Source organism: Micromonas commoda, chromosome 1 (genome assembly GCF_000090985.2).
Source record: "Micromonas commoda chromosome 1, complete sequence".
In the NCBI taxonomy this organism is placed as follows: Eukaryota; Viridiplantae; Chlorophyta; class Mamiellophyceae; order Mamiellales; family Mamiellaceae; genus Micromonas; species Micromonas commoda.
The window spans coordinates 1,794,286-1,818,823 of record NC_013038.1 but is presented as its reverse complement, the minus strand read 5'-3'; the positions used below and the strand labels follow the sequence as shown (position 1 = coordinate 1,818,823).

The 24,538-nt window shown below is 48.0% G+C and overlaps 10 protein-coding genes across 10 annotated transcripts; 4 read left to right on the top strand and 6 right to left on the bottom strand.

The window, feature by feature from the left end:
* Positions 1-143: 143 nt before the first annotated feature.
* MICPUN_55522 (predicted protein) lies at positions 144-1,342 on the bottom strand (the record flags this gene model as incomplete). The annotated part of the gene is made up of 2 exons (XM_002507303.1): positions 144-554; positions 650-1,342. 2 exons carry the CDS (start codon positions 1,340-1,342, stop codon positions 144-146), a joined length of 1,104 nt encoding a protein of 367 aa, XP_002507349.1.
* Positions 1,343-4,209: 2,867 nt separating this feature from the next.
* On the top strand, positions 4,210-5,530 carry MICPUN_51884 (predicted protein). The gene is made up of 2 exons (XM_002507689.1): positions 4,210-4,774; positions 4,857-5,530. The coding sequence occupies exons 1-2, from the start codon at positions 4,289-4,291 to the stop codon at positions 5,247-5,249; spliced, it is 879 nt and encodes a 292-aa protein (XP_002507735.1). The 5' UTR covers positions 4,210-4,288; the 3' UTR covers positions 5,250-5,530.
* Positions 5,531-6,479: 949 nt separating this feature from the next.
* On the bottom strand, positions 6,480-7,971 carry MICPUN_51882 (predicted protein; the record flags this gene model as incomplete). Its single annotated transcript, XM_002507302.1, has 1 exon — positions 6,480-7,971. A coding segment is annotated over one exon (1,492 nt), but the record flags the coding sequence as incomplete, so codon positions are not given.
* A 582-nt stretch (positions 7,972-8,553) lies between these two features.
* Positions 8,554-10,676, top strand: NOP5 (nucleolar RNA binding protein; the record flags this gene model as incomplete). Its single annotated transcript, XM_002507688.1, has 2 exons — positions 8,554-8,631; positions 8,934-10,676. 2 exons carry the CDS (start codon positions 8,554-8,556, stop codon positions 10,269-10,271), a joined length of 1,416 nt encoding a protein of 471 aa, XP_002507734.1. The 3' UTR covers positions 10,272-10,676.
* Positions 10,279-11,750, bottom strand: PAF2 (proteasome subunit alpha type-1-b; the record flags this gene model as incomplete). Its single annotated transcript, XM_002507301.1, has 5 exons — positions 10,279-10,974; positions 11,057-11,189; positions 11,249-11,485; positions 11,541-11,587; positions 11,648-11,750. 5 exons carry the CDS (start codon positions 11,748-11,750, stop codon positions 10,739-10,741), a joined length of 756 nt encoding a protein of 251 aa, XP_002507347.1. The 3' UTR covers positions 10,279-10,738.
* A 2,866-nt stretch (positions 11,751-14,616) lies between these two features.
* On the top strand, positions 14,617-16,444 carry MICPUN_93279 (predicted protein; the record flags this gene model as incomplete). The annotated part of the gene is made up of 1 exon (XM_002507687.1): positions 14,617-16,444. One exon carries the CDS (start codon positions 14,617-14,619, stop codon positions 15,985-15,987), a length of 1,371 nt encoding a protein of 456 aa, XP_002507733.1. The 3' UTR covers positions 15,988-16,444.
* MICPUN_51877 (AAA ATPase) lies at positions 16,099-18,411 on the bottom strand (the record flags this gene model as incomplete). The annotated part of the gene is made up of 1 exon (XM_002507300.1): positions 16,099-18,411. The coding sequence occupies one exon, from the start codon at positions 18,409-18,411 to the stop codon at positions 16,099-16,101; it is 2,313 nt and encodes a 770-aa protein (XP_002507346.1).
* Positions 18,412-20,986: 2,575 nt separating this feature from the next.
* Positions 20,987-21,550, bottom strand: MICPUN_51876 (predicted protein; the record flags this gene model as incomplete). Its single annotated transcript, XM_002507299.1, has 1 exon — positions 20,987-21,550. One exon carries the CDS (start codon positions 21,548-21,550, stop codon positions 20,990-20,992), a length of 561 nt encoding a protein of 186 aa, XP_002507345.1. The 3' UTR covers positions 20,987-20,989.
* Positions 21,551-21,848: 298 nt separating this feature from the next.
* MICPUN_55515 (predicted protein) lies at positions 21,849-22,791 on the top strand. The gene is made up of 2 exons (XM_002507686.1): positions 21,849-22,166; positions 22,266-22,791. The coding sequence occupies exons 1-2, from the start codon at positions 22,043-22,045 to the stop codon at positions 22,721-22,723; spliced, it is 582 nt and encodes a 193-aa protein (XP_002507732.1). The 5' UTR covers positions 21,849-22,042; the 3' UTR covers positions 22,724-22,791.
* Positions 22,792-23,456: 665 nt separating this feature from the next.
* On the bottom strand, positions 23,457-24,312 carry MICPUN_55514 (predicted protein; the record flags this gene model as incomplete). Its single annotated transcript, XM_002507298.1, has 2 exons — positions 23,457-24,139; positions 24,279-24,312. The coding sequence occupies 2 exons, from the start codon at positions 24,310-24,312 to the stop codon at positions 23,457-23,459; spliced, it is 717 nt and encodes a 238-aa protein (XP_002507344.1).
* Between the last annotated feature and the right edge of the window lie 226 nt (positions 24,313-24,538).

The following is a 24,538-nucleotide window of genomic DNA, read 5'->3' as shown; positions in this document are numbered from 1 at the left end:
AAATTCTCAATCACGTGGTTTAGTGATCGACAAACAAGGCACATGTGCACAATTAATACGACACTGTTTAACGCCCGCTGCTGTCTCGCGCATGTGCGCATATGCCTATGACTGTATAAGAAGTTTTGCTAGTCGGTTAGCCATCAAGAGATGGCGCACGAGTCCACGCAGCCGTACTCGCGGCCACTGCTGTCCGTCACAATGTTGTTGTCCTCGTCGTAGTCGATCTGCATGTTGACGTGGTATTTCGTGCTCGCCAGGTGCACGTCGAAGCGAAGCAGCGCGTGGATCATCAACTCCAAGAACCGCATCTCGTGTTCCTCCGGATGCAGTAAGATGACCTCTCCCGCCAGGTTCTCCTCCGGCGACACCTTCTGATCCTCGCGCTTATCGTTCACCTTGGGCATCAGCGCCTGAACCTCCTCCCTGGTGCCAAAAACTGTAGGCGGCGGCGGGGTCCCGTTCTTCTTCGCGGAAATCGCCGCTTTCTGCTCCGAGCGTATCAGCTCTTCCCGTATCACCTTAAGCGGCTTACCCGTGCGCCAGTAGCTTACCTGGGAGATGAATGGGGGTTTGGGGACGGGGTCAGCATACAACGGAATGGCAAAATAACCAAAAAAATTACAAGGATGATTTCGAGCAAACGCACCGCCGTCACCATCTTGAGCCGCTTCTTCGCCCGCCTATCCCACCACTTCCTCCGCCGCAGCACGTCCAGTAGGTCGTCACCGATGAAGTCCACGTGTTGCATATCGCACTCCAGGGCACCCTCCGATTTTGGCCGGTCTGCAGGCGCCTTTGCGACATGCTTGATGTGGACGTAATTTGGAAACTCATCCGGATTGGGCGGCTTCGGCTCGGTCCCCACGCGCTTTAGCTCGTACTTGCCCACCTCCTTCACCGCTTTCTCCACTGCATCCTCCGCGCACTGACGCAGCTGCGACACGGTCATGTTGCACACGCACGATTCCCCGAGCTTCTCGCCGTCGTGGTGCCGCTCGAGCGCTCGGACCATCTGACGAAGCGCGAAGGACATCAGCACGACGTGCGACAGCGTCGGCCACAGCGGATCGTCCCCGACGTAGAACCTATCGTCCGTGTCGTCGTCTATGCCTATGTCGTCGTTGTCGTCGCGACCGCGGTCTCTCGTCGGGCCGCGCCTCCGCTCGGTCGCGGGCACCTCCAGGAACGGCGTCCGCCACCACGGAGTATCCGCATCCTCCCCGCCCTGGTCGTACCGAGGATCGAGCGAATCAGGCGCGCGAAGGCGCGCGAAGCTGGATCGCTCGGTGCCGGTGACGCTGCGTATGGCCGAGCGTGCGGCGCTGATGACGGCGGACATCTCGGATGATGCGCGCAACCCCCACTTCGCGCGCTCGCGCCTGCGGAACCGAGGTGTCTTACTGAGAGACACTGGGAAGGTGTGTGCTGCTGGTAAAGCGACGTAACCCCCAACTCCTACGAACTCGGCGCATTTCGATCCGTGCAAGGTGCCTCCATAGCTAGCTCTATAGCTAGTAGCATAGCCACCTGTGACTGACTGAACAGGAATGTTTTGGTTCGCGGAGGCTGGTTTGGGACGAGTCTCGAGTTTTAATCAATGAGCTTCGGTGAAAGAAGGACTAAGAAGGGCTACTCACCCATAGTTTGAAGCTGAATTTTCATCGATGCATCGGTCAACTTCGACGTCTACCACCGCGTCTTCAGAAGACGCCTAGGCGTGGATTCTTCGTTCAAAAGTGGCGTGCGTGTGAGGACAACGACTACGTGCACGCCAAGCGCAACGATAAAGACGCCCCGCAGAACAGTCGTCGTTTTAGGAACGGGAAGGCGTCGCATGGCGTTGTTAGTCAGCAATAAAGTACGAAGGTACCTTCGTTCGAAGGTACCTTGTACCTTCGTAACAGACAACGACCGTACGGTTGTTTTGTCTTGACTTTTGCAAATGATCGAGCTCTCGACCAATCAGAAGACGAATATAAAAATGTAACAAAGGTCGAAAAAGTAAGTGTTACCGCCCTTCGTTCGTATTATGGGTTTTTAGTTGATACGAAGGTATTTAATATTTATGACAAACCAAGCCGATCAATCTAAGGAAAGTTAGGCCGTACGTAAGGAGGACTATCACCGTTTGCATTGTTGCTGTCCGGATTTTTCGTCAAATGTGTGTCTGCTTTACGCATGAATAAAAATCGTACCTTCGTATAAATTTACAAATGCGAATTACTTAATCTCCGCTTAACTTAACTAAACTTAACTCAACACAAACCCTAAGTTGCCAGTCTGAATTATCTGTAATAACAAAACATGAACTTAACTTAAACTAAACTCGATGTTCCGAACTTAAAATAAGGCTTGATTGAAATCCAGAATATCATATGACAAACCAAGTCAATCTAAGGAAAACTAAGAAGTATTCTGGATTTCAGGCAGCTGTGAACAACCCGAGGGGAAAATTTTCCAGATTTGTCCGCCCGGATGAAAATTTTTCAGATAACTCGTCATTCTTGAGTTAATCCTCCCATACGGTATTATTATTTTATTATTATTCGGCATAGCCGATCTTACACGACCCAAACTCCCAAAATGTAACAATCACCTGGTATCGTTTATCAAGGTCGAAGGTCTATCCGTTCCGTACATTGTCGACATTTTTGACATCATTAATAAATCAAGAACGATGATCTAGCGCTACATATAGTTGTCGTCATTTTTGACACCATTAAATCAAGAACGATGGTCTAGCGTTACGTATAAATGACGACATTTTTGGATTTTTAGCTCGAGAATCTTGAGTCAGCGTCCCATATAGTTGTCACACGATGTTTACTCATATAAACGGGTATTTAAATAGGGTTGAAAAATAAAGATGTATTTCAAGCCTTACTTATTCGGCTATTATTAATACGATCGATGCTAAACTATCTACGTACACGACAGTCATAGTGTGTGTGTATATTAAATATACGTATACGCGCATGCCTCCTCGGCTAGCCGACCACCCACAGGACGAACGATTCACACCTCACCATCACTCGACTCACGAACGGTTCGGCCTTTGGAGAATTATTATTATTCGGCTAGCCGAAGGCTGCCGATCATTACACGACCCCAACTTACGAAAATGTAACAATCACCTGGTATCGTTTATCAAGGTCGAAGGTTTATTCGTCTCATACATTGTCCACATTTTTGACATCATTAAATCAAGAACGTAGGTCTAGCGCTACATATAGTTGATGACATTTTCTACACCGTTAAATCAAGAACGACGGTCTATTCGTTCCATACATTGTCGACATTTTTGATTTTTTAGCTCCAGAATCTTGAGTCAGTGTCCCATATAGTTGTCACACTATGTTTACTCATATAAACTGGTATTTAAATAGGGTTTGATATTTACATTTACATATTTAAACGTATTTCAAGCCTTACTTATTATTAATACGAACGATGCAACGTATACGACAGTAATATCATGTATGTGTGTATAATATACGTATACGCGCATCCCTCATCGGCTAGCCGACCACCCACAGGACGAACGATTCACACCTCACCGTCACTCGCACTCACGAACGGTTCGGCCTTTGGAGAATTATTATTATTATTATCTCCGGGGTGTCCACAGCTGCCTGAAATCCAGAATACGAAGGTAAAAGATATATAAAGTAAGTACCTTCGTAATAAGTACCTTCGGGGGTAATAAGAGTTGTAATAAGTATATGAAGTAAGTCGAGGGTCTAATTTCCTGGTCTATTTCGTCGATCATCATTTTAAACCCTCAAATTAATACGGGTGTCCAAATAGACCCGGAAATTAAACGGACTTTTTCATCGAGCAAACAGATTGAATACGACCATCGCCCGGAAATTAAATTTCGGCGGATTTTTTCCGCAAAAAAATTGCAGAAAATTTCCGGCTTGGTACATATGGTCATCAGTTTTGCAAAATTGCAGAAAATTTCGGGCTTGGTACATATACGGACATCAGTTTTGCAAAGAGTGATAAATAACAATAAGATATCATACAATAAGACTACAATAAGTAGAATACAATAAGTAGAATACAATAAGTATCATACTAGTTTCACTCTAGTTTCTCAATAAAATCCGTCAAGTAGACTACCCCTAATATTGCTTGCGAATCAACCGGTACCCATACCTTCAACCCGGAAAAAACCCGTGCTCCCGCAGTAAGTGTTACATGACATGATCCCGCCAGAACACGAGTGAATATTTGCTGTATTCGAGCATCTATCTTCCGAGCATCCGAGCACATATATCCCATGGCCACAGTGCACTTCACGACTTCGGTCACACATATGCGTGGGTCCTCCGCGCGAAAAACGGTTCTTAAAAAAACCCGCACCTGCGTCTTCACCCAAAAATTGCATCGCTTGTCCGTGGGGAAGAAGCGGAGAACGTTTCCCATGACCCGGTATTTGAAAACCTGTATTGCTCTTCATGTAATACGGCCGCCAGACTGTGACCCTCGCGAAGATGTCCTGCTCTGTTCCGGAGAAGTATCGCGTCCCAAGCGCACGCACTTTCAAGCATGCCTGCTGCATGTTTTCTCGGGCATGTGCAACACCACCAGTTGCGTCGCCTCGGCTTTTGCATACGAAGCTTCTGGGGTGCTAAATCAGGAGGCGACACCTTTGCAGAACGCCTTCGGCCTCACTTTCACCATTTTTTCCGCGTGGTATTTCCTTCGTGTAGTAAGAAAACGTGGGAACGCGGCGAAGAAATTCCGTGTAGCTAACTCTCTTTCCGTGAGTTAAAAAAATGAGTTGTGTTGCAACTTCCACTGTCTTTCTACTTGCGCTGACAACTTGTCAATACGTGTTTTTGCAGAAAGAAGAGCGTGAAAGACGTGATCTCGAGGAACTCAAGCGCGTGAAAAAACTCAATGCACAGCAGTCATTTGTTGGAGGGATCACTGCAATAGGAATCTCCATAGTTCTGTACGAATTTGCACAGAACATCCAGGCATCCTTCGACAGTCGACCAGTCCCCGTGTCTTATCAGATTCGACAGATCTCAAATACAGTGCGCACAATTGTGGAAGGCCTGGCTTATCTCGCAACATTTATCTATGCAGCGAATGGAACAGGATTAGTTGCCCTTTCCATGCAGAAACTGTTGGATACAGCTGTTCCGCGCGATACAACGAAAACAGATGGAGAAAATCGGCGAACAACTGATACAAATCTGCATCACATAGAGGACGGCACGGATGGTGAGTGATTTCACTGGTGGCAACTTTTGACTGCTTTGCTTCGCAGCATAAGGTGCAATTTGTTGCTTGATGTACGCAGTAAATACTGACGGGCACTATCAACTCACGTGTGTTTGTTAATCACGAAGGTACCTCCCACTTCATTTCAGCATAGAAGGGGCAGGCATTATGTTAACTTGCTTTTCTCATCGGAACGCGCGGCTTCCAGCAGATATGTTGCCATCTGTTTGCCATCGTGCCCATCTCCTAGTCCTAGCATGTTTGAAATTTCGAGGATTTGTGCTTCTTCATCCTGCAGCGTATCCACTTTTATCTCCACGCGCTGCAAATATGAAGCCTGCTTTTGGTCTTTTGTCCCACAAGTTGTTATATGTTTGCTGACTCGCAAGTGCAAGTTGCCGTGGGCCGCGACCTGTGGAAGATGCGTGACACAAATCACTTGGGTGCCACCTTTTGTCAGTTGGCTTAATGCTTCCCCTATTTGAGTCCCAATACGTCCTCCAACTCCACTATCAAGCTCGTCGAATATGGAAACCGTCCCGAGTCGCAAAGATTCGTGCATCTCTACATCGTCAGGGGCGTTCCTGCAAAATCCCGAAAAAGAACAATCGTGGTCAGCAAATATCATCGTCGCGACAAATTTGGAAGCTGTGGTTCAAGCTGTCACTTACAAATCTGATTTTCGGTTGCCGCGCTGCTTTACCTCTTTCCTTGCAAGTGGGGACAGTTTTATCGCTAGAAGCAGCCGGCACATTTCACCACCAGATGCAACCGTTCCGACAGGTCTCAACGCCTCGTTCGGCCCAGTAGACAGAAAAAATTCAACGCGATCCAGTCCTCCTTTTTGTAACTTGCATACGGACATATCTCCGACATGAGCATCCGGTCCTGGTGCGGGATATGTTTGAGCGATCGTGTCATGCGATTGCACGTCGGGTCTCTCCCACCAAATAGATATATCGAATCTACTGCCTTCCATACCTAAGGAAGTGATGGTTGACGACACGCTCTCACACACAGCAGCTGCAGCACTTTTGCGAGCCTTGGAAAGTTCAAGTCCTGTTGCAAAAACTTGTGCTTCTATGTCTCTTATCTTTTTTTGTAGTTCTGAACGCTTCGCCTTTTTGTAATCTGCATTCCCGATGACCTCAATGGCGACCTGCAAAACGAAACGATGTTTTGAAGTGTGTTAGTATCATATCATTCGTGTTCTCCCAGAAAAAAGTTTTTCAAGCACTCTACCTTGGCTGACTCTTGCGCCTCTGCGGAACTCTGAACACCAATTCTATTGCAGAGCCTTTCCAGCTCACGCAGACGTGTTATGCATGCTTCCCGTTTCACCTGATCTACTCGTATCAAATTGGCATAGTCAAGCAACCGACTTTGTGCATCCAAAATCAGGAGCTCAGCCTCCCGACACTTGGACAGTGCATCCTCCAAACCCAGAAATGCTTCATCTGTGCGAGTGTCTGCCACTATGAGCTGAGCCTGTAGATCAGCATTCTCCTGAGCTGCTTGATGATTACTGGCTTTTATATCTGGGTCTGCACCATTTTTTGTGACGTGGCGAGCATTTGCCAGCAAGGCTGTTAGCTGCGAAGTGACATACCTCAGAGAGCTTTTAATACCTGCTTCCGTTCCATTGCCACCACCATCAAACATGGTTGATAATCTTGCAGTTTCCTCAAGCGTCGCGTCTATCCCATCCAAATGTCTCAACATAGTTCGAAGCGTTACGTCCTCGTCAACTGCTGGCCTGACTAGGTTGACATCGTGAATGAGGCTCTCCAACTCTTTTCGCTCTTTGGCAGTCATACCAACTAGCTTGGAGGATTCGTACTGCTTGGCGCGGAGATGGGAAGATAACTCAACAAAACGGCGGCGTAAATCAAAAGTACCTCCAACTGCATCTAAAATTTTCAGCTGAAATTGTTCTTCTGCCAAATGAGAGGCAGTTCCTTGCCCGTTGAAGTCGACAAGAACTCTGCCCAACTCTCTCAGAGCTTTTAGGGGTACTTGGGTGTCGTTTATGCGACAAGCACTTCGTACTCGGCGTGATGGTGCAGTTGTCATCATTCGTGATGATACCTGAGCCTGAGCGTGCGATTTGTTACCGTCGTCAACGTCTACAAAAGTAAGGCGCCGCTCAATTTGCAGTTGGCAAGATAGAATCACCGGCTCACTTTTTGCCCCTGTTTCCGTTTTAGAAAGTTGACGTTTTGCGGTGGCTGCAAAATTATATCTGTCAGCTGGAACGTTGTGATGACTCAAGATATTGCAGACATCAGACATCACATCCGATCCAATATTAAATTTACCTCGGATGAGTGCGCTCTCCGCGCCGGATCGAATAAACTCTTCACCTGCCCCCGCTCCACAGAGTTGTGCGATCACTTCAAGGAAAATAGATTTTCCACTTCCAGATTGTCCCGTGATAATGTTTAGTCCTGGATCTAGGCGTATGGTCTGTTCTTTCATGATGGCAAAGTCCTGAACAAAAATTTCGTATAGATGTGTATTATGCTCAAGCGCATGCGTGGGCAGAAAGCGTCGTCCGACTGTTGTGAGTCCCAGGGACTGTGTTCTGTACGAGGTGACACAGTGACTGCTCAAACATTTTCTCGAGACGAAAGACGAAGAGACCGCCTTTTCCACATACTTTTTACGCATGCAGCGTCCATTCCGAGCCTCCGTGCAATCAATGTGCAAACGTGATAGTCTTGACGTCATTTACGGCCAAAGCGCACAAGATGCTTGAACGCACCGTTTCAGCTCTAAGGGTTTTATATGCATCAAGATATTTCAGATATTTCCTTCCATCAAAACACAAACGAATAATGTACCTTCGAAGGTACCACTATATGAAAAAAGATCATGTAAACTTCATGTAATTTTTCGCAAAATGATTCAACTAGTGACCATACACGATCCGTTTTGAAAATCCGTTTAAACGGATATCCGTTCTCAGTGATAGGCACTAGCTAGTACGGGATAGCTATGGATAGCTACTAGCTATAGCTAGTAGCTCTAGCTACTAGCTAGCTACGAAGGTAGTACGAAGGTAGCTATGGATAGCTAGCTAGCTAGCTAGCTAGCTACTAGCTCTAGCTATGGAATAATAATAAACCACCGTTTTCCCGAATATACAGTGATGGAAGACCTGCTGGCTGGAGATTTATAAAACCTAAAAAACGAAGACAAATAAAAATGTCGCCGGAGCGGCGCGCGGGTTTATGAGGAAACGGAACTGAGGTTTGGTCTGCAACAATCAACGGTCAACAAGCCCTGCGAACCAGGCAGCCATCGCAGACGATGCTCCTCCTGTTTGAGACCCCTGCTGGCTATGCGCTCTTTAAAGTTAAAGACGAAGGGATCCTCGAAAATGTGGAGGTACGACACAGACAACTTTTCGGGGTCGTTGCAAGGACGCCCCGGTCGAGCTTGTTTCCTCTTTTCTCAGTCGTCGAACTAGAATTGCGTGCTCGCTGCTCGCTCGCATGATCCCTCATCCGCAGCATTTGCATCACTCGTACTGCACTCAACGTTGAGCGTCCAGTGGGTTTTTGAAAGCAGTCGGCAGTGTTTGATACACAGCGGCCGCGCCTCGAAGACCTGGCCACTGGAATTTTTTAATAGCGGCGGCGGGCTTTTTCACTAAAGATAGTGCTCCCCCTGTCTAATAGGACCTGGAGAAAGCTTTCAGCTCATCTGAGAAGGCGCAAAATATCGTTTCCCTCGCGGCATTCTCGAAATTCGACAATACGTCTGACGCTCTCGCAGCCACGGCAGCCATGGTCGACTCAAAGATTGGCAAGGACCTGAAAAAGTTTCTCAAAAAGCATGCCATCGGTGAGACGCTCGCCCTGGCAGATGCCAAGCTTGGCGGTCTCATCAAGGATAAGTTAGGCATTTCGTGCATATCTAACTCTGGCATCATGGAGCTGATGCGCGGCGTACGTCGCCAAGTAAATGAACTTATTGGTGGCTTGACTGATGCTGACGTTGCTCCGATGGCACTGGGCCTCTCTCACTCTCTGTCCCGCTACAAGCTGAAATTTTCCCCGGACAAGGTAGATACGATGGTTGTTCAAGCGATTGGTCTGCTTGACGAGCTTGACAAAGAATTGAACACGTACGCAATGCGTGTTAGGGAGTGGTACGGGTGGCATTTTCCTGAGCTCACCAAGATAATCCAAGACAACATGTTGTATGCCAAGGTCGTGGTACAAATGGGGGATCGTGCAACGGCTGCTCAGCATGACTTATCATCTACAGGGCTTGACGAGGATGTCGAACAAGAACTCAAAGATGCTGCTATAATCTCAATGGGCACGGAAATCTCCCACGACGATCTTTACAACATCCAACAACTTGCTGAACAGGTCATCTCTTTATCTGAATATCGCATCCAACTTTTTGATTATCTGAAAAGCCGCATGCATGCAATCGCCCCTAATCTTACTGTGCTCGTTGGTGAGCTAGTTGGCGCTCGGCTCATCTCTCACGCCGGATCCCTGATCAACCTTGCGAAGCATCCCGCGAGCACTGTACAGATTTTAGGCGCGGAGAAAGCACTGTTCCGTGCACTGAAAACTAAGCACGAGACACCGAAATATGGTTTGATATATCACGCATCACTGATTGGTCAAGCAGCGCCAAAGTTCAAGGGCAAAATTTCACGCGTGCTCGCCGCTAAATGTGCCCTTTCTATACGCGTGGACGCACTTGGTGAATCGAGTGAGGCATCAATCGGTATTGACAGCCGCGAGAAAGTTGAGGCAAGGTTAAGACAACTCGAAGGGAAGACACTCGGTGATGCAAGCGGGGTCGCTTCTCTCAAAGAAACAACGAAAAAGTCTGGAAACATTTGCGCCGAGAAGCACACCGCCGCAATACTATCGTCTCCAAAGACATACAACCCTGATGCGGATGCAAAGCAGAAGAGTGAGAAGAAGAAAAGGCGGGAAAAAGCAGACCCAGTGGAAAAAACTGTCAAAAAACAACGGAAAGAAAAGAAGGAGAAGCGCTGAATATCGAATGTGCGTTTCTGCTGATCTGCACAACTAAACTGCTGCCCCGTTTTTGAAGTTAATCTTCGATGTAGCATGTCGTGATCTTTTGCGGACATCTGGTTGTGTTTTATACATGCAAACGATGTTTCAACGTGTGATATCAAGATTCATCTTTGCCTCGTTGGCCTCCTTCATGACATCGACGCGATAAAATCCAGCTAAACAGGCGACTATTTCTTGATCCACAACAGAAAACGAGGCGGATCCATCATTCGATAGTGATGGATGGGTTTCGACCAAAAAAAATGTTGAAGCATTGAAAGCACCACCAGGACGAGAGCGCGCGATTTTCAGTGAAAATCTCTGTGAAGAACTAGAAATAATAGATTTATGTTTGCCCTCGGGCCGCCACGTGATCTTATGAACATGACATCTTTCTACCATATGCTATATATGAGACGTTGTGTCATGAACTAGACATGTGATTATTGGGTGTCTGTTGTCAGCTTAGCTAAAGGTGAACTCAACTCATCTTCATTAAGAACTCGGAAGGGTATCTCAACTCCGACAACCGCAACGGTACAGGTTTCCTTTGTCAAGGGTTCTGAAGTCGCCTCCTTAAGCGCCCGCAGAGCGAGTAAAATCAAATCTTGCAAGGAAAAGTTGTCCATTTGAACTTGGAATTTCTCCAAATATGTTTTTGATGCTTGTGATCTTGCCCCTGAAAAATGAATGGAAAACTCATATCTGTGAGAAAACAGTTGGATAGCAGGACAGACGAATATATGATCATAGAAACATACCTATAGCTGCGGCGACATGATCGTACAAGTTTCCCGAGGGGCAAACTTGATACAGGTGACAACCTCGCATATCCCTTCCTGCTATCAGCAATCCAACCCCAGAAGGTCTGGACCCAGATCTTTGCGAACAGACCTGCAAGATTACAGCTGAATGTCATAGTCTGTAGGCTGAACGCATCATGACATTTTCACCACCTGCCACTTATCAGCGATTCTCCCAGCAAGTCTACAAACCTCGACCTGGGACTGAAATGTGAAGCTATGGGAAGTGCAGTCTTGTCTCAACGCCCTAATTGCAGCTGTTCCATCCGCAGTCAGTCCAGAAATTGCAACCCCTATGCCGTCGTCTGCTCTAAAAATCTTCTGCTGAGACGAGGACAGCTCCGAAGCGGCTCGCTTTAGCGTGGCCAAGACGACGTATTCTTTACTCTGCGGTTGGCGAGTTGTGACTGGTTGGAAGTTTGGAGGTATAGAGTAAAAAAACCTTGCAGCCGACAGTCGCCCCCCCCTGCTTCACAGCTTCCATTGCATCTGCCGAATCAGAAGATCAAAATTCTAGGAGAGCGTCCAGTCCGAAATTTAGTCGACCACCTACATTCGATTTGGTGAAGACGCCCTTGCGGACTCCAAGTAAGAATGTCCTGGAAGCGTAACGGAGTTCGTGACGAACTTTTGAGAGAAAGTTATCGGCCATCTTGCCTGATCATACTGGTTCCTGAACATTATGTCGTCAACGGGCGATAAATTCTTCTCAAGACTGCTTCGGATAGGGTGTGGGGCTAGATCGAAATATTGCGCGATGGTGTATCCATGCCATGTGATCATGACCTTCTTTAATATTATATGACGAAGGTACTATCCATACCCACCAATATATAGGTATTACGAAGGTATTTCTTTTTTTTCTCGTCTATGGATGGATATGGATGAAACTTATATTAATCTTCTTCATATTTTCGGTATAGATAATTTAGACTATATTCTATAGCAATGTAGGGTTTAGGTTGAAATTTTCGTTTTCATCAGATTCAGGTCTGGTCTAAGGTCGACCTCTGGCTCATAGTTCACACACAAGCACAGAAAAGAGTGTGCGTTCGCCAAAATGGAGAAGCAGAAGCCGAAGGACTAGCGCAGAGCGCGTCTTTGTGCCGGTGTTGGTTTATGTGTCTGAACGTGGTGTGATATTTTCTTATTATTTCGTGTTACTCCCGCACAGCGTTCTCGGTCTCGTGAATTAGCAATTATTTAGTCGAATATTTTAATAATTCCCAATATTTAATCGCCGTACCACAACCCGTACCAGTGCGGAACGAACGAACGAAGATACCTTCGTTCGTAAATACTGTAATATAGATATTTACCTTCATTCATTCATAGAATACGTTCCGTAATACGAAGATAGACCATATTCCCTATATCGTTGACTTTCGGTCGGCAGTGTGGTTACCAGACGATCACCGGTCGGTTGCAAATACAGACACGCGCTTCGAGCCAAACAAACAGGGTCGCGCGTGTTTTTTTTCCGTATGGCGCCCAGTCTGGACGGCGAGCGCGCTAGACAACTGGCAATCACGCTACTCGGCGCCAAAGATGGAGGACGCCATCATCAGGAGCGCGTCTTGGTGTTGACGAGTTTGCGTCGTCAGATACGATGTTGCGCCTCAGCTACGACAATATCACGGTTTTACGAGTTAATAGACCGTCAACTCGCCGCTGAAATCGTAGCTCAGGCGCAACGTCGCATCGTGCGACGCAAACTCGTCAACACCAATGCGCGCTGCTGACGATGTCATCCTCCATCTTTGGCGCCGAACAGCGTATTAGTGAGCCGCTCAGCGCGCTCGCCGTCCTGACGGGGCGCCATAGTGTAAAAACACGCGCGACCCTGTTTTTGTCAACAGTCAACGAGTCAACGAAAACAACGAGTCAACGACAGGGAGTATGTTCTATTAATAATAATAACGAAGGTATGAATAATAATATCATACACTTATTAATTATTAGTCTATTTACCTTCGTTCGTAAGTTTCGAATGAAGGTAGCACTAAGCTTCGTTCCATTCGTTGTAACACTTATGAGGTACGGGATATTATAAATGGAAATATAGTTAGTTTTTTCAGCAGCTTGACTTTTTTTTCACATAGAGGTCATACTTGCCGCCGGCGCGCTCAGGCACCTTTCGAGAAGGCGCGGAATATCAAGGAAAGTGTCGCGGAGGCATCTTTGCCTATCGACACGTCAGTGTACTGCGCGAAAGCGCATCTCGCATTCATTTTTGGCTTCTGGATATCAGGACTAGTCTGGCTCATCGCGTTCGCCTCGGAAACGCCGTGAAACGCTCTTGGTCACATTCGCCTTGCTCTTGCGCGCGATATACAGTAGAAAATAGCTACTGCGCATCCAATACGCGCATACTCCGCGTTCACACGTTCGAAGCAGGCGCCGCAGTTTTCATATAGAGTATCAGTGCGACGAGTGTTCACTATCTTAGTAATACAACGTTTTCGTCCCATTGAAACATCCCATTGAAACATTTGGCTCGTGGAGGTCACATCCTGAGAGACCGCGAAGGAAGGCAAGACATCGTTTGGCGCTCGGGCTGAGAGTTTGCAGGGCCACTACCAACACCACGAGGACGCCAGCGCGTCACTCGCCGTGTTTTCAGTTGATACCTCAAAAAATACGCCACTTCTAGAGAACGCACCTCGTGTAACTGTTTGCTCATACGATTTTCGAAAAGTTCATATAAACCCTCGATAGACCCTCGTTTTCCTCTTCTACTTGCGCGAGTTGCACTCGCAAAAAAATCGCCGAACTTTTATAGCCTGTCATGTATGATCACATGGCTTTTTTAATTTTTTGCTTAAAATTGCGTAAGTGCCTCCCTGTGGACGAATGACCCACGATTTATGACTCAGAAATGACGACGCGGTCGGCTGGTTCGGGACGAGTTTTTAGACGATTTGATCGATGCAGCTTCGATGAAGAAGTGCACATAGTTTAGATTTGAAGCTGAATTTTCATCGATGATCGGTCAACTTCGACGTCGACCACCGCCTCCTAAGAAGACGCGTTTGCGTCGTGCTTCCTTCAGAAGTGGCGTGCGTGTGAGGACGACGTGTGCGTGCACGCCAAGCGCAACGATAAGGACGTGACGCGGAACAGTCGTAGTCCAAAAAAAGGGAAGGCGTCGCACAGCGTTGTAGTCAGAAATAAAGTGACAAACGGTGATCGTACGGTGACTTAGTCTACGATTTATGAAAATGATCGAAATGACGACCAATCAGAAGACGAATTGACGATGACGGGCCAATCAGAAGACGAATAAAACTAACAGGTTGGAAAAAGACTAGGTGGGAATTTGGTGCTAACGTGACTTCGTACTTACGTACTCGTCCCGAATCACGCGCCCTGCCACGTGTGCAGCAACTTCTCACACACCCAAAGGTCGCCGGGTTGCTGGTTTCCACAGAAACCTACCATCTGCCCCACCCCACTGCGCGACGAGATAGGAAGAGATGAACTCCGCGGTTTCATTCGTATATGTCATATTTTTGGTGATGACTCGCTTTGGGTCGTCTGAACCCGTTCCCGGGGAGTGCCCAGCCGACGTTGGTTGCCCACCAGTCACCCCTTCCCAGCTCAAGATCCCCACTCCTGTGGTCGACCCAGCGACAGTTCCGGCACAACTCGTCGATCTCGCAAAACTCTCCGACTCTGAGCTCAGTGCAGGAGTCACGCGTCTCATTTTTACGGACAGCGACATGGCTGGACGTGCCTATGTTCGCTCATTGATGGAGCGAGCCGGTTTGGTGGTTCGCGAGGACGCTATGGGGAACATTTTCGGCCGTTGGGTCGGAAGCCAACCGGACCTGCCCGCCGTCGGAAGTGGTAGCCATATAGATGCTATCCCTAATAGCGGTGCATACGATGGTACGCTGGGCGTTCTTGGCCCGATTGAAGCGATTAGAGCTCTGAGGCGCGCAGGATTCAAGCCCAAGCGGTCGATCGAGGTCTTGATGTTCACCTCAGAAGAACCAACACGGTTTGGTATCAGCTGTGTGGGCTCTAGAGCCATGGCTGGTAAGCTTGATCCAAAACATCTCGACTCGCTCGCGGATATACTTGTCCCTGATGGTGGCACGTTTCGTCAAGCCGCTCTGAAGGCTGGATACGCGAATACAACCGCTGACACAGAGGATATGGTGAAGCAGTGCTCACTTGGTGAATATGGCACATATTACGACTCCTTTCTTGAGCTGCACATTGAGCAAGGCCCAGACCTTGAGGACGAGGAACTGTCGATCGGAATTGTAACCGCCATTGCGGCACCGGCAGCAATTCGCTGCGCCTTCACTGGCGATGGAGGTCACGCAGGTGGGCAAGTCATGTCACGCAGAAACGATGCTCTGCTGGCTGCGGCCACGCTCACAATTGCCGTTGAAAAGCTTGCTCTGGACACCGGGTCAAACGACACCGTGGCCACCGTCGGTGTATTGCGTGTCGGACCAGGTGCAATCAATTCTGTTCCCCGAACGGCAGAAATGGAAATTGACGTCAGAGACGTTGTTGGCGCGCGCAGGGATGAAGTTGTGTCAAAAATTATTTCGTATGGAGAGCAGATCGCGGAAAGTCGGAATGTTCGTTGGTCTCATGATATTGTGAACTCAGACCCACCCGAAACGTGCGCACCAAAGGTGGTGAGCGCAGTTGAGGCAGCTGCCAAGAGGTTGAACCTCGGCCATAAGCGAATGGTTTCACGAGCATACCATGACTCGCTGTTCATGGCCGAGGTTGCACCAACTGGGATGCTATTCATACCTTGCCACGAAGGGTACTCTCATCGACCGGACGAGTTCGCATCTGCAGAGGACATCAAGAACGGCATCGAAGCTCTAGCCCTCGCGCTTGCGAGCTTGTCACTAGCATGATGCCAGCCCTAAAAGTATTATTCACTTTAAATATCAGCGGGAAAGAATTGTTCAGTCTTACCTTCGTACAAAAAAGTCTTAGTAAGCCTTCTCTGCGTCCGAAGCCATCTTTTATTGCTTCACGAGGGCGCAAGCGACTTCACAGTCTTCCCGCGTGAGGGTGACGAGGTCATGTACACTCTTAGGTATTTCGATTTGCGCCAACCTCAACGCCTGCGCCCTCTTTATCGTCTCAAGCAAATTCCTCACACCTCGGCCGTTGCTGCCCCGATAGTGGGGTCCACGACTGGCAACTTCTGCCTCAAAGAACCTTAGCAACAGCTCCCTCGCCCCGCTTCCTAACTTCATTTTCTGCGGTTCCAAGACGCTGTCCGCGATCTTCATCAACTCCACCGCGCTATAATCCGCAAAGTGAAGTGTGGTTGGGAACCGCGACTCAAGTCCTGGATTGGCTGCTAACAAACCCCTCATCTCAGCAGCGTATCCAGCAGCAATAACTACCAAGTCTTCTCTATGATCCTCCATCTCTTTCATTAGTGTATCTAAAGCCTCCTTTCCAAAAGAATCATTGTCACCAGAAACAAGTGCATAGGCCTCGTCAAGGAACAGAACACCTCCAAGAGCGTCTTGGACTACAGCTTTTGTCTTCAGGGCTGTCTGACCTGAATATCCAGCAACGAGGGAGGAGCGATCAGCTTCCACAAGATGCCCACGCCTCAAGACTCCCAATGCTCGCATAAGGTTCGCTACAATACGAGCCACAGTAGTCTTCCCCGTACCAGGATTTCCGACAAAAATCATGTGCAGAGCGCCACCTCCTGCAGAAGGGAGACCAGCTGCAACGCGCTCTTTCTCAACCAAAAGGTGCGCCCTGAGGGATATGATGAACTCTTTAACACTTTGCAAGCCAACAATGTTTTCCAGCTCTGAAACAGCTGTCGCAGTGTCATGTTGCATCCGAAGGGCCGACGCGGAATAAGTCGTGCTGCTTTCATCTCCGCCCGTATCCCTAACGAAATCACACTTTTCAAGAATGGTAAGCGAATCCTTCCCCACCGTTCCAAGGGTGAACACGCGCTCAGTTTGATGGTCAATTGCCTGCTCAAGCAGTGCACGTGCCAGGTGTGCATTTTTGCGCGTGTATTCCGCACGACGCCCTGCTTCAGCGGCGATGTGCTCCAAAGATGGGTCGTTCTTGAGCCCAATGGCAAGTGAGAATCCTCTTTCAGTGGCCATGGTATCTATAAGGGTGACTATCTCTGATGGAGAAAAATTCGGCAGCATAACTGGCGGCGGAAGCATGGCATCTAATTGAGGGCAAATTCTCCGCGTCGATGCGATGCCGTCCGCGTCGCCTGCAACGACGAGCACGACGTATTTATCTGGCCATCGTGATCGCCGCTCAATCTCTACGGCCAGGGATTCAATCGCCTCCATCCCGGGCAAGTCCCTTGCGGCGTCGATTCCTGATGGAAGCAAGCGGTGAAAGTCGTCGATAAGGAGTACCCCACCCTCTGCTTTCTCGCATTGCTGGATGACGAGTTCAGCAGTTCTTCCCGGCGATCGCCCGATTGATATGAGATCATTCTTCGATGCCTTAATCAAAGGGCCATGCCTTGATACATCATGGTCAGATATGATGCGAGCTAGAAGTTGGGCCAACAGCGACTTGCCGCTCCCTGAAGGGCCAGCAAGAACAATGTGGGGCGCCGGCTCTGCCCTCGCCCCTGCAGCAACCCTACGTCGGTTTACCTGCAATGCATTGACCACGGCTTGCATTTTAGATTTCGCACACTCGTGACCAACCAAGGATTTCATAGCAAATATCGGATCACATGCTTCTCTCCGGCCAAACAATAGCGGTGGCACTGGCGACAAATCCGAATCAGTACCATACTCGGCCTCATTCAACTTGTTCACATCTTCTATTGGAACAATGATTCCAAAACCGGCTTTGCAACGGAATAAGCGCTCGCCATCATACATGCCGTCACATGCCGATGTAGCACGCTTTTCATCAAGTCGCAACCCAGCAACTACGCGCCCTCCTGCGAAACCTGCAGGACCAACAAACATCACTGTCCCTTTCCGACCGGTAACCTCTGCTCTGTCGCCAACATACAGCTTTCTCTCGACGCTGCTGCTATTTATTTCCATACTTACGACGGGTTTCTTTGTTAGTCCCGATCTTGCATACCCTACCCCAACACTCTTAATTTCAGCAACTCGCCCAACAAGTTCACGTCTTTGAGGCCGTTCTGCTGACTTTTGCCAAAGGCTTTCTGCCGTTTCCAGCCGAGCGACGACGTCTCTCAAATATTTAGCGCGGTTCCTGGTCTTCTGTAGAGCAGCTGAGTCATCTGAACCAGCAGCGGGGTAGGCGTTTTCTTTGGTCGATGGTGCCACATCTCTCCTCCCCGACATCTGTTCACACTCAGCAGAGCAACCAGGTCTTTCTGGAACCAAGCCCTCTCGAGCTCGCGCGACCGTTTCACGTTCACCATCGACCGATTGACGTTTACCGAGGTGCGCTTTGCAGTCCTTTTCGTGCAATTCCTTTTGACCGCGCAATAAAAGCTGGTTGCAAAGACCACATTTGACCTGTGTTCAAGGGGATAACCGTGTATGGTGAGACACTAACGGCGGATGCCGTGGGTGTTGAAAAATAAGAGGGAAAGGAATAATGACGAAGATGCAAGAAAAGACACAGTCGCGTGTGGCGGAGCGGCGTGGTCGGATCAGATAGACGCGCGCGGCGCCGGAAACTGCGCGGGCGGTTCTACAGCCGAGGTCCGCAACTGGTTTCAGGCTTGCGCACCAGCTCGCAGGGAGATTTGCGTTCACGCTGGTGTGCCTTGAAGTCCGGCTCCGCAAACTTCCGGTCGCATTGTAAACACCGTAGCCATTTTGTCTGTCTGGGTACCTGCGGTCCGTTTCCCTTCGATTTCATCGTGGGCTTAGACGTCATCAAACACGTATGAACGATTGTGTCGTCGTCGGTTATTCTCCGTACAGTCAAAAGTCAACGTTCGAAATGCGTGCCCGGGCATCAACGGATTTGTCATCGATGGACATATATATGATTATTATACAAGTATTTATATACATACAGATGATTAATTTTAATATACCTTCATAATATACGAAGGTACCTTCGAAGGTAATACGAACGAAGTAAGGTAACAACTCTAGATATACCTTCGAAGGTAATAGATAATATTTATATATTATGTCTATATACGTGATGAAGATAGACTAACAATAATCTTATGTATTTAGTCAGCCTGACTAACATTCCTGTCAGATAATTGTGACTAAGTCACTGTACCATCTCGTCAGGTTCATATTCTTACGCCCTTTATTAGCTATTATATCATATAGCTGGCTAGCATATATCACATACACTATGATATGATACATGATGATATGAAGTTATTTATTAGACTATTTTTTAAAACAGGGCGTGATTTAAAGTTAGGACGCAGCGTCAACCTAGCTATCAGCTCTAGCCATCTATTACCCTCGAAGGTACCTTCGTACGTAACAAGATACAGAGGTATGAACGAACGAAGGTGTATACGAAGGTTTTAAATATCGAAGGAAATAAATAAGAATATACGAAGGTACGAACGAACGAACGAAGGTCGGCAGGGAATACATATACATGACATGGATTTCTGACGGGATTATTTCATATGTCTGCATAACGCGAGTCAGTAATAATGTAAATGTATGATAGTCACATATGAAGGTTGGAGGTTTATTTTCTCATACGTATCCATACCTTATTAGCTTCGAAGCACGGAAAACTTACCATCGATCGTATCTATCTTCGAAGCCTGATACCAATCAAGCAAGATCGATACATACCTTCGACGAACGAACGAAGCTGGGTGTGTGATACATGCATAGAATACAGTTTAGTTAACGAATAGAAAGCGAAAGACGTCGCCGCACACACCGCCCGCCGAGCCTCGGGCAACGTCAACGAGCGGACGCAAGCCATCTACGACTCCATCGACCCGCCGAACGAGCTCCGAAACCGAATCCACCTCCGAAACCTCGCCCTCGTACACGTCGCGCTTATCATCTCGCTCATGCAAAGGGTCGCCGGATCGACAATCACCAACGACCGCCAGCACGGCGCCCGTGGCGGAATGTACGGAGCACACGAACACTACGTGCAGCCGTACCCGGTCACTAACTTCTAATTTACCTTCGTAGGAGCTAGTGGTCGGGATTCGTGGTAAACACCTAAGTGTTAGTTTCTCAATATAAAATCACAAACGAACGAAACGAACGAAGGTAATAATATGTTTCGTATCAATTAATATTCGACTTTATTATCATGAAATTTGATCGTACCCGGTCACTAATTTCTAACTCAGGGGTTAGTGGTCGGGATTCGTGGTAAACACCTAGCTTCTCAATAAAAGATCATAAGATAGGAGGAACATAAAAATCACGCCTGGGTGAGACATTCCTTTCAAAGCGGGATATCTGACGAATTCTTTTTCTTTTTTTTTCTTTTCGCGCGAATGGAAAAGTTACCTTATTCGGCATAGCCGATATTTCACGACCTTACTTCCAAAATGTAACAATCACCTGGTATCGTTTTTCAAGGTCGAAGGTCTATATATTTGTCTCATACGAAGGTACATTGTAACACTCACCTGGTATCGTTTATCAAGAACGATGGTTTATCCGTCCCATACATTGTCGACATTTTTGACACCATTAAATCAAGAACGATGGTCTAGCGCTACTTATAGTTGTCAACATTTTTGAATTTTTAGCTCGAGAATCTTGAGTCAGCGTCCCATATAGTTGTCACACCATGTTTACTCATATAAACGGGTATTTAAATAAGGTTTGATATTTACATTTACATATTTATAAATGCACACACATACATACCTCGGGGCTATGCCGACCACCCAGAGGACGAATTTTCACACCACACGAGCACACAGACGATTCGACCTTTGGAGAATTTGTATTATTACGAAACCTCATCATGTATGTAACTTCCCCTCGTATTACCGAACAAAGGTAATAAGTAATATAAATAAGGTGTTGCGATTGAAGGTACGTGCCGAAAATCGAAAAATTCTTTGGATTCCAACAAGTGAAAATTGTCCCGAAATGAATTGTTCCGAAGTAGCACCAGCCTTTGTCGGTCCTCCATGCGCGCATGGTGGCTCAGAACGCCCGAATCGTGCCGCACTGCCCGTGACGAAATCGTTCTTGGAGACACGGAGCGCAACTTTGTTACTTGGATTGCGGCATGATGCCGACGTTCAGCGGAGCTACGTTGCGTACAGCGCCTTTGGGACAGGCTCCGAAAAAAATTGGAGGTGACAGAGTTTCCAACATTTTTTCCCCGTTGGGGGAAGACGACCAAGACGACGCGCTCAGGGGGCCCTTTCGTGACTCCCAAGGCCCACCCTTCCGCCTTGCGCTTTCTAAAGGACCTCTTGGCGGCTTCCCGCTTGGTCTCCTTCCTAGCCTCGACGCCAAAGGCGTTCGCCTTCGAGGGGTTGTTCTGGCTGGAAAACGGCATATTGGAGTGTGTTTTCCAGGAGGATCGCAACTTTTTTGGAACTGCTCGACCTCTCCTCAAAATCCCATGTCACAAATTTCGTGAAAAGCTCAAATCCGGGCTCGCGAATTGACCCTCGATGCCCTTGGGGAGTTATGACCCTCCAAAGTTGCCGCTTTCCATCTTTTTGCGAAGTAAGGATAATAGATACGAAGGTACGTACCTTCATTCGCAACACATAAATACGAACGAAGGTAATAAGTTTCGAAGGTGCCAAATAAAGAGGGAAAAATTTTCCTTATCACGTGGCGCTTAGATGCACCGTTTGGAAGCCATCCTGAACAGCCGCCCTCCTTGAAGCGAACACGTGAGCTTTACTGAGATATCGATGTGCAGCCGCGACATCTGACGTATTACCCACTTGAATACGGGACACCTACGCCACACCCACGGACCACACCCACGGGTTCGAAGTCTCCCACTTCCTGGAGGGTCAGAGTCGGCTTCCTGGGGATGCCGTTTGGGATCAGTCTCGGCGAGCTTTTGGCCACGGCGGGAGTATTCGCAGTCGCTTTTGGTCCCGGGGATATTCCGGCGCTCGCCCGGAGATTCGGTAAACTAACGGGACATGCCACTGGTAGGACTCTTCGTTAGACGACAATACGACTCGACCGCATTTTTTCTATTTATCAATTTAAGTCTAGCCCTTCACTTCACTTACCTTCCTTACCTCGAGGATATGTCAACCTTATCAACCTCAGGGCCGAGCGACTCGCACGTAAAGCTGACGTACTTGAACTTCACCGAGATATGAAACGGAGCATGTCGATGCTAGCAGGAGTTACACAACAGATAAATTCTGGACTGAGGCCAACTCTTATCAGTGAAGCACATGAGGTTCATCACTCAATCCTCGACCGGTACGTTGACAGGGACGTCTGCGGCGTGCCTGTTGTGGCGCGTGCTTCACGTATGTCTCATACACATTCCCACGACTATTTCATTACGGCAAATCCAGACTCCCTGATTTCGAGAGGTCGTTCGAGCAAGTTTCAGCACGACCCAACCTGGAGGCTGGGGCACGGTGCATACTCCGCTCGCAACAAAGATCAGCAAAGAGAGGACGCTACCACCAATGGTTCCGACATTCTCGCTCGTTGTCTTCGTATCTCTGAGCTGAAACACGCAAGATGAATGTGTTAAAGGAACATGGTCCCGCTCGCAACAACGCGTATCAGGCTTGTCTTTGATCAACACCCCTAAGGTCTACATCATGTGGTCTCCAGAGCAAGAGCTGCAACTCGTGCTACAAGCGAACGATTGTAAGTTTTTTCGGCTAAACACTGTGCCGGTACCATAAAGTTGTCCCTGTGAGTGACCGTCATTGATCGAACGCTGCTTAATCTAGTCGTGTGGTCGCTACTCTGGTAACCCGGCCGGTGAACTCGTCGACATCTGCGGCGATATGCAATGCGCAGGATGAATTTTAATACACTATGATGCAAAACTTATTACAGCAGTATGAATTTGAGTTAGACCGCGGTTAAGGGTTAAATAAAAGAAGCGTTATGAAGTAAGGTAATTCAGAACACGAGAAATACTGTCCGAAGAAAGCTTGCGCAGGCATGTAAATCAATAATAAGTAAGCTATCTATATGGGTACTCTATCTATAGGTAAGGGTCACGAAGGTATTTTGCCGACCACCCGGGGACGGGCGACGCGCGCCACCACACCGCGCGCCGAATACATAACGTGACTGTCCGGGCACTGGTGAGTTATTATTAATAATTACGAAGGTAAAACACATGCATGACTAATATTAAATAATATTCTAATACGAAGGTATTCCATACCTGAAGGTAATATTTTGCTCCGATTATTGAGAAACTAGGTGTTTACCACGAATCCCGACCACAAACCCCAAAATTAGAAATTAATGACCGGGTACGGCTGCACGTAGTGTTCGTGTGCTCCGTACATTCCGCCACGGGCGCCGTGCTGGCGGTCGTTGGTGATTGTCGATCCGGCGACCCTTTGCATGAGCGAGATGATAAGCGCGACGTGTACGAGGGCGAGGTTTCGGAGGTGGATTCGGTTTCGGAGCTCGTTCGGCGGGTCGATGGAGTCGTAGATGGCTTGCGTTCGCTCGTTGACGTTGCCCGAGGCTCGGTGGGCGGTGTGTGTGGCGACGTCTTTGAGGAGGTTGAGGAACGGTTTGCCCATCCGTCCGTACGTGTCCATCACGAGCGGGATGAATTCCTTATGCACCGCTGCAGCCGCAACCTTGTACTTGTTGTTCTTCTCAGTCTCGCGTTTCATGATGGGATCGCTCTTGGGGGCCGAGTTGCCTTGGCGGGGTCGTGGTTGGCTCGTGTGGTTGGCTGCCGAGTCCATGATGTGGGTGATGGAGACGTCTGCGAGGATTGTGATGCCGGTGTCTCGCAGGCCGTCGACTCGGATGTCTGGTCGCAGGCTGTTGGTGTTGCCGTCCCGGTTCGTGGTGCCTGGTATCTCGCCGATGGGCTCGGTGAACGTAATCAGGCCGCCCAGCTTGCAGACCGCTTGAACGGCGAATTTTACCTTGTCTCGTGTCCTGGTCTGGTTGCCTCCTGCGTTGCTGGTGTGGACGCAGATTAGGTGGTTGAAAGCGTGGCGAGGTTCACCCTAAGCCATTTTACCTCTCGTATATATATATATTTTAACAATAATAATATCATATATTATGATGATAAATGTGCATGATATTACCTTGCTTCGAAGATATGAACGAAGGTACCTTCATTCTTTCGTACGAACGAAGGTACGAAGGTACGAAGGTAATATTTAATACCTTCGGTATAAGGTACGTACCTTCGAATGAAGGTAACAAGGAAGCATATTATCATAGCCTAGCTTATTAATTAATTACGAATGAAGGTATCTAACACTTATATATATGGGCTTTTCGAGCCGATCGATGGAGCAATGTGTAAAATCCGAGCTTTATTTATGTATTACAAGTATGGGAT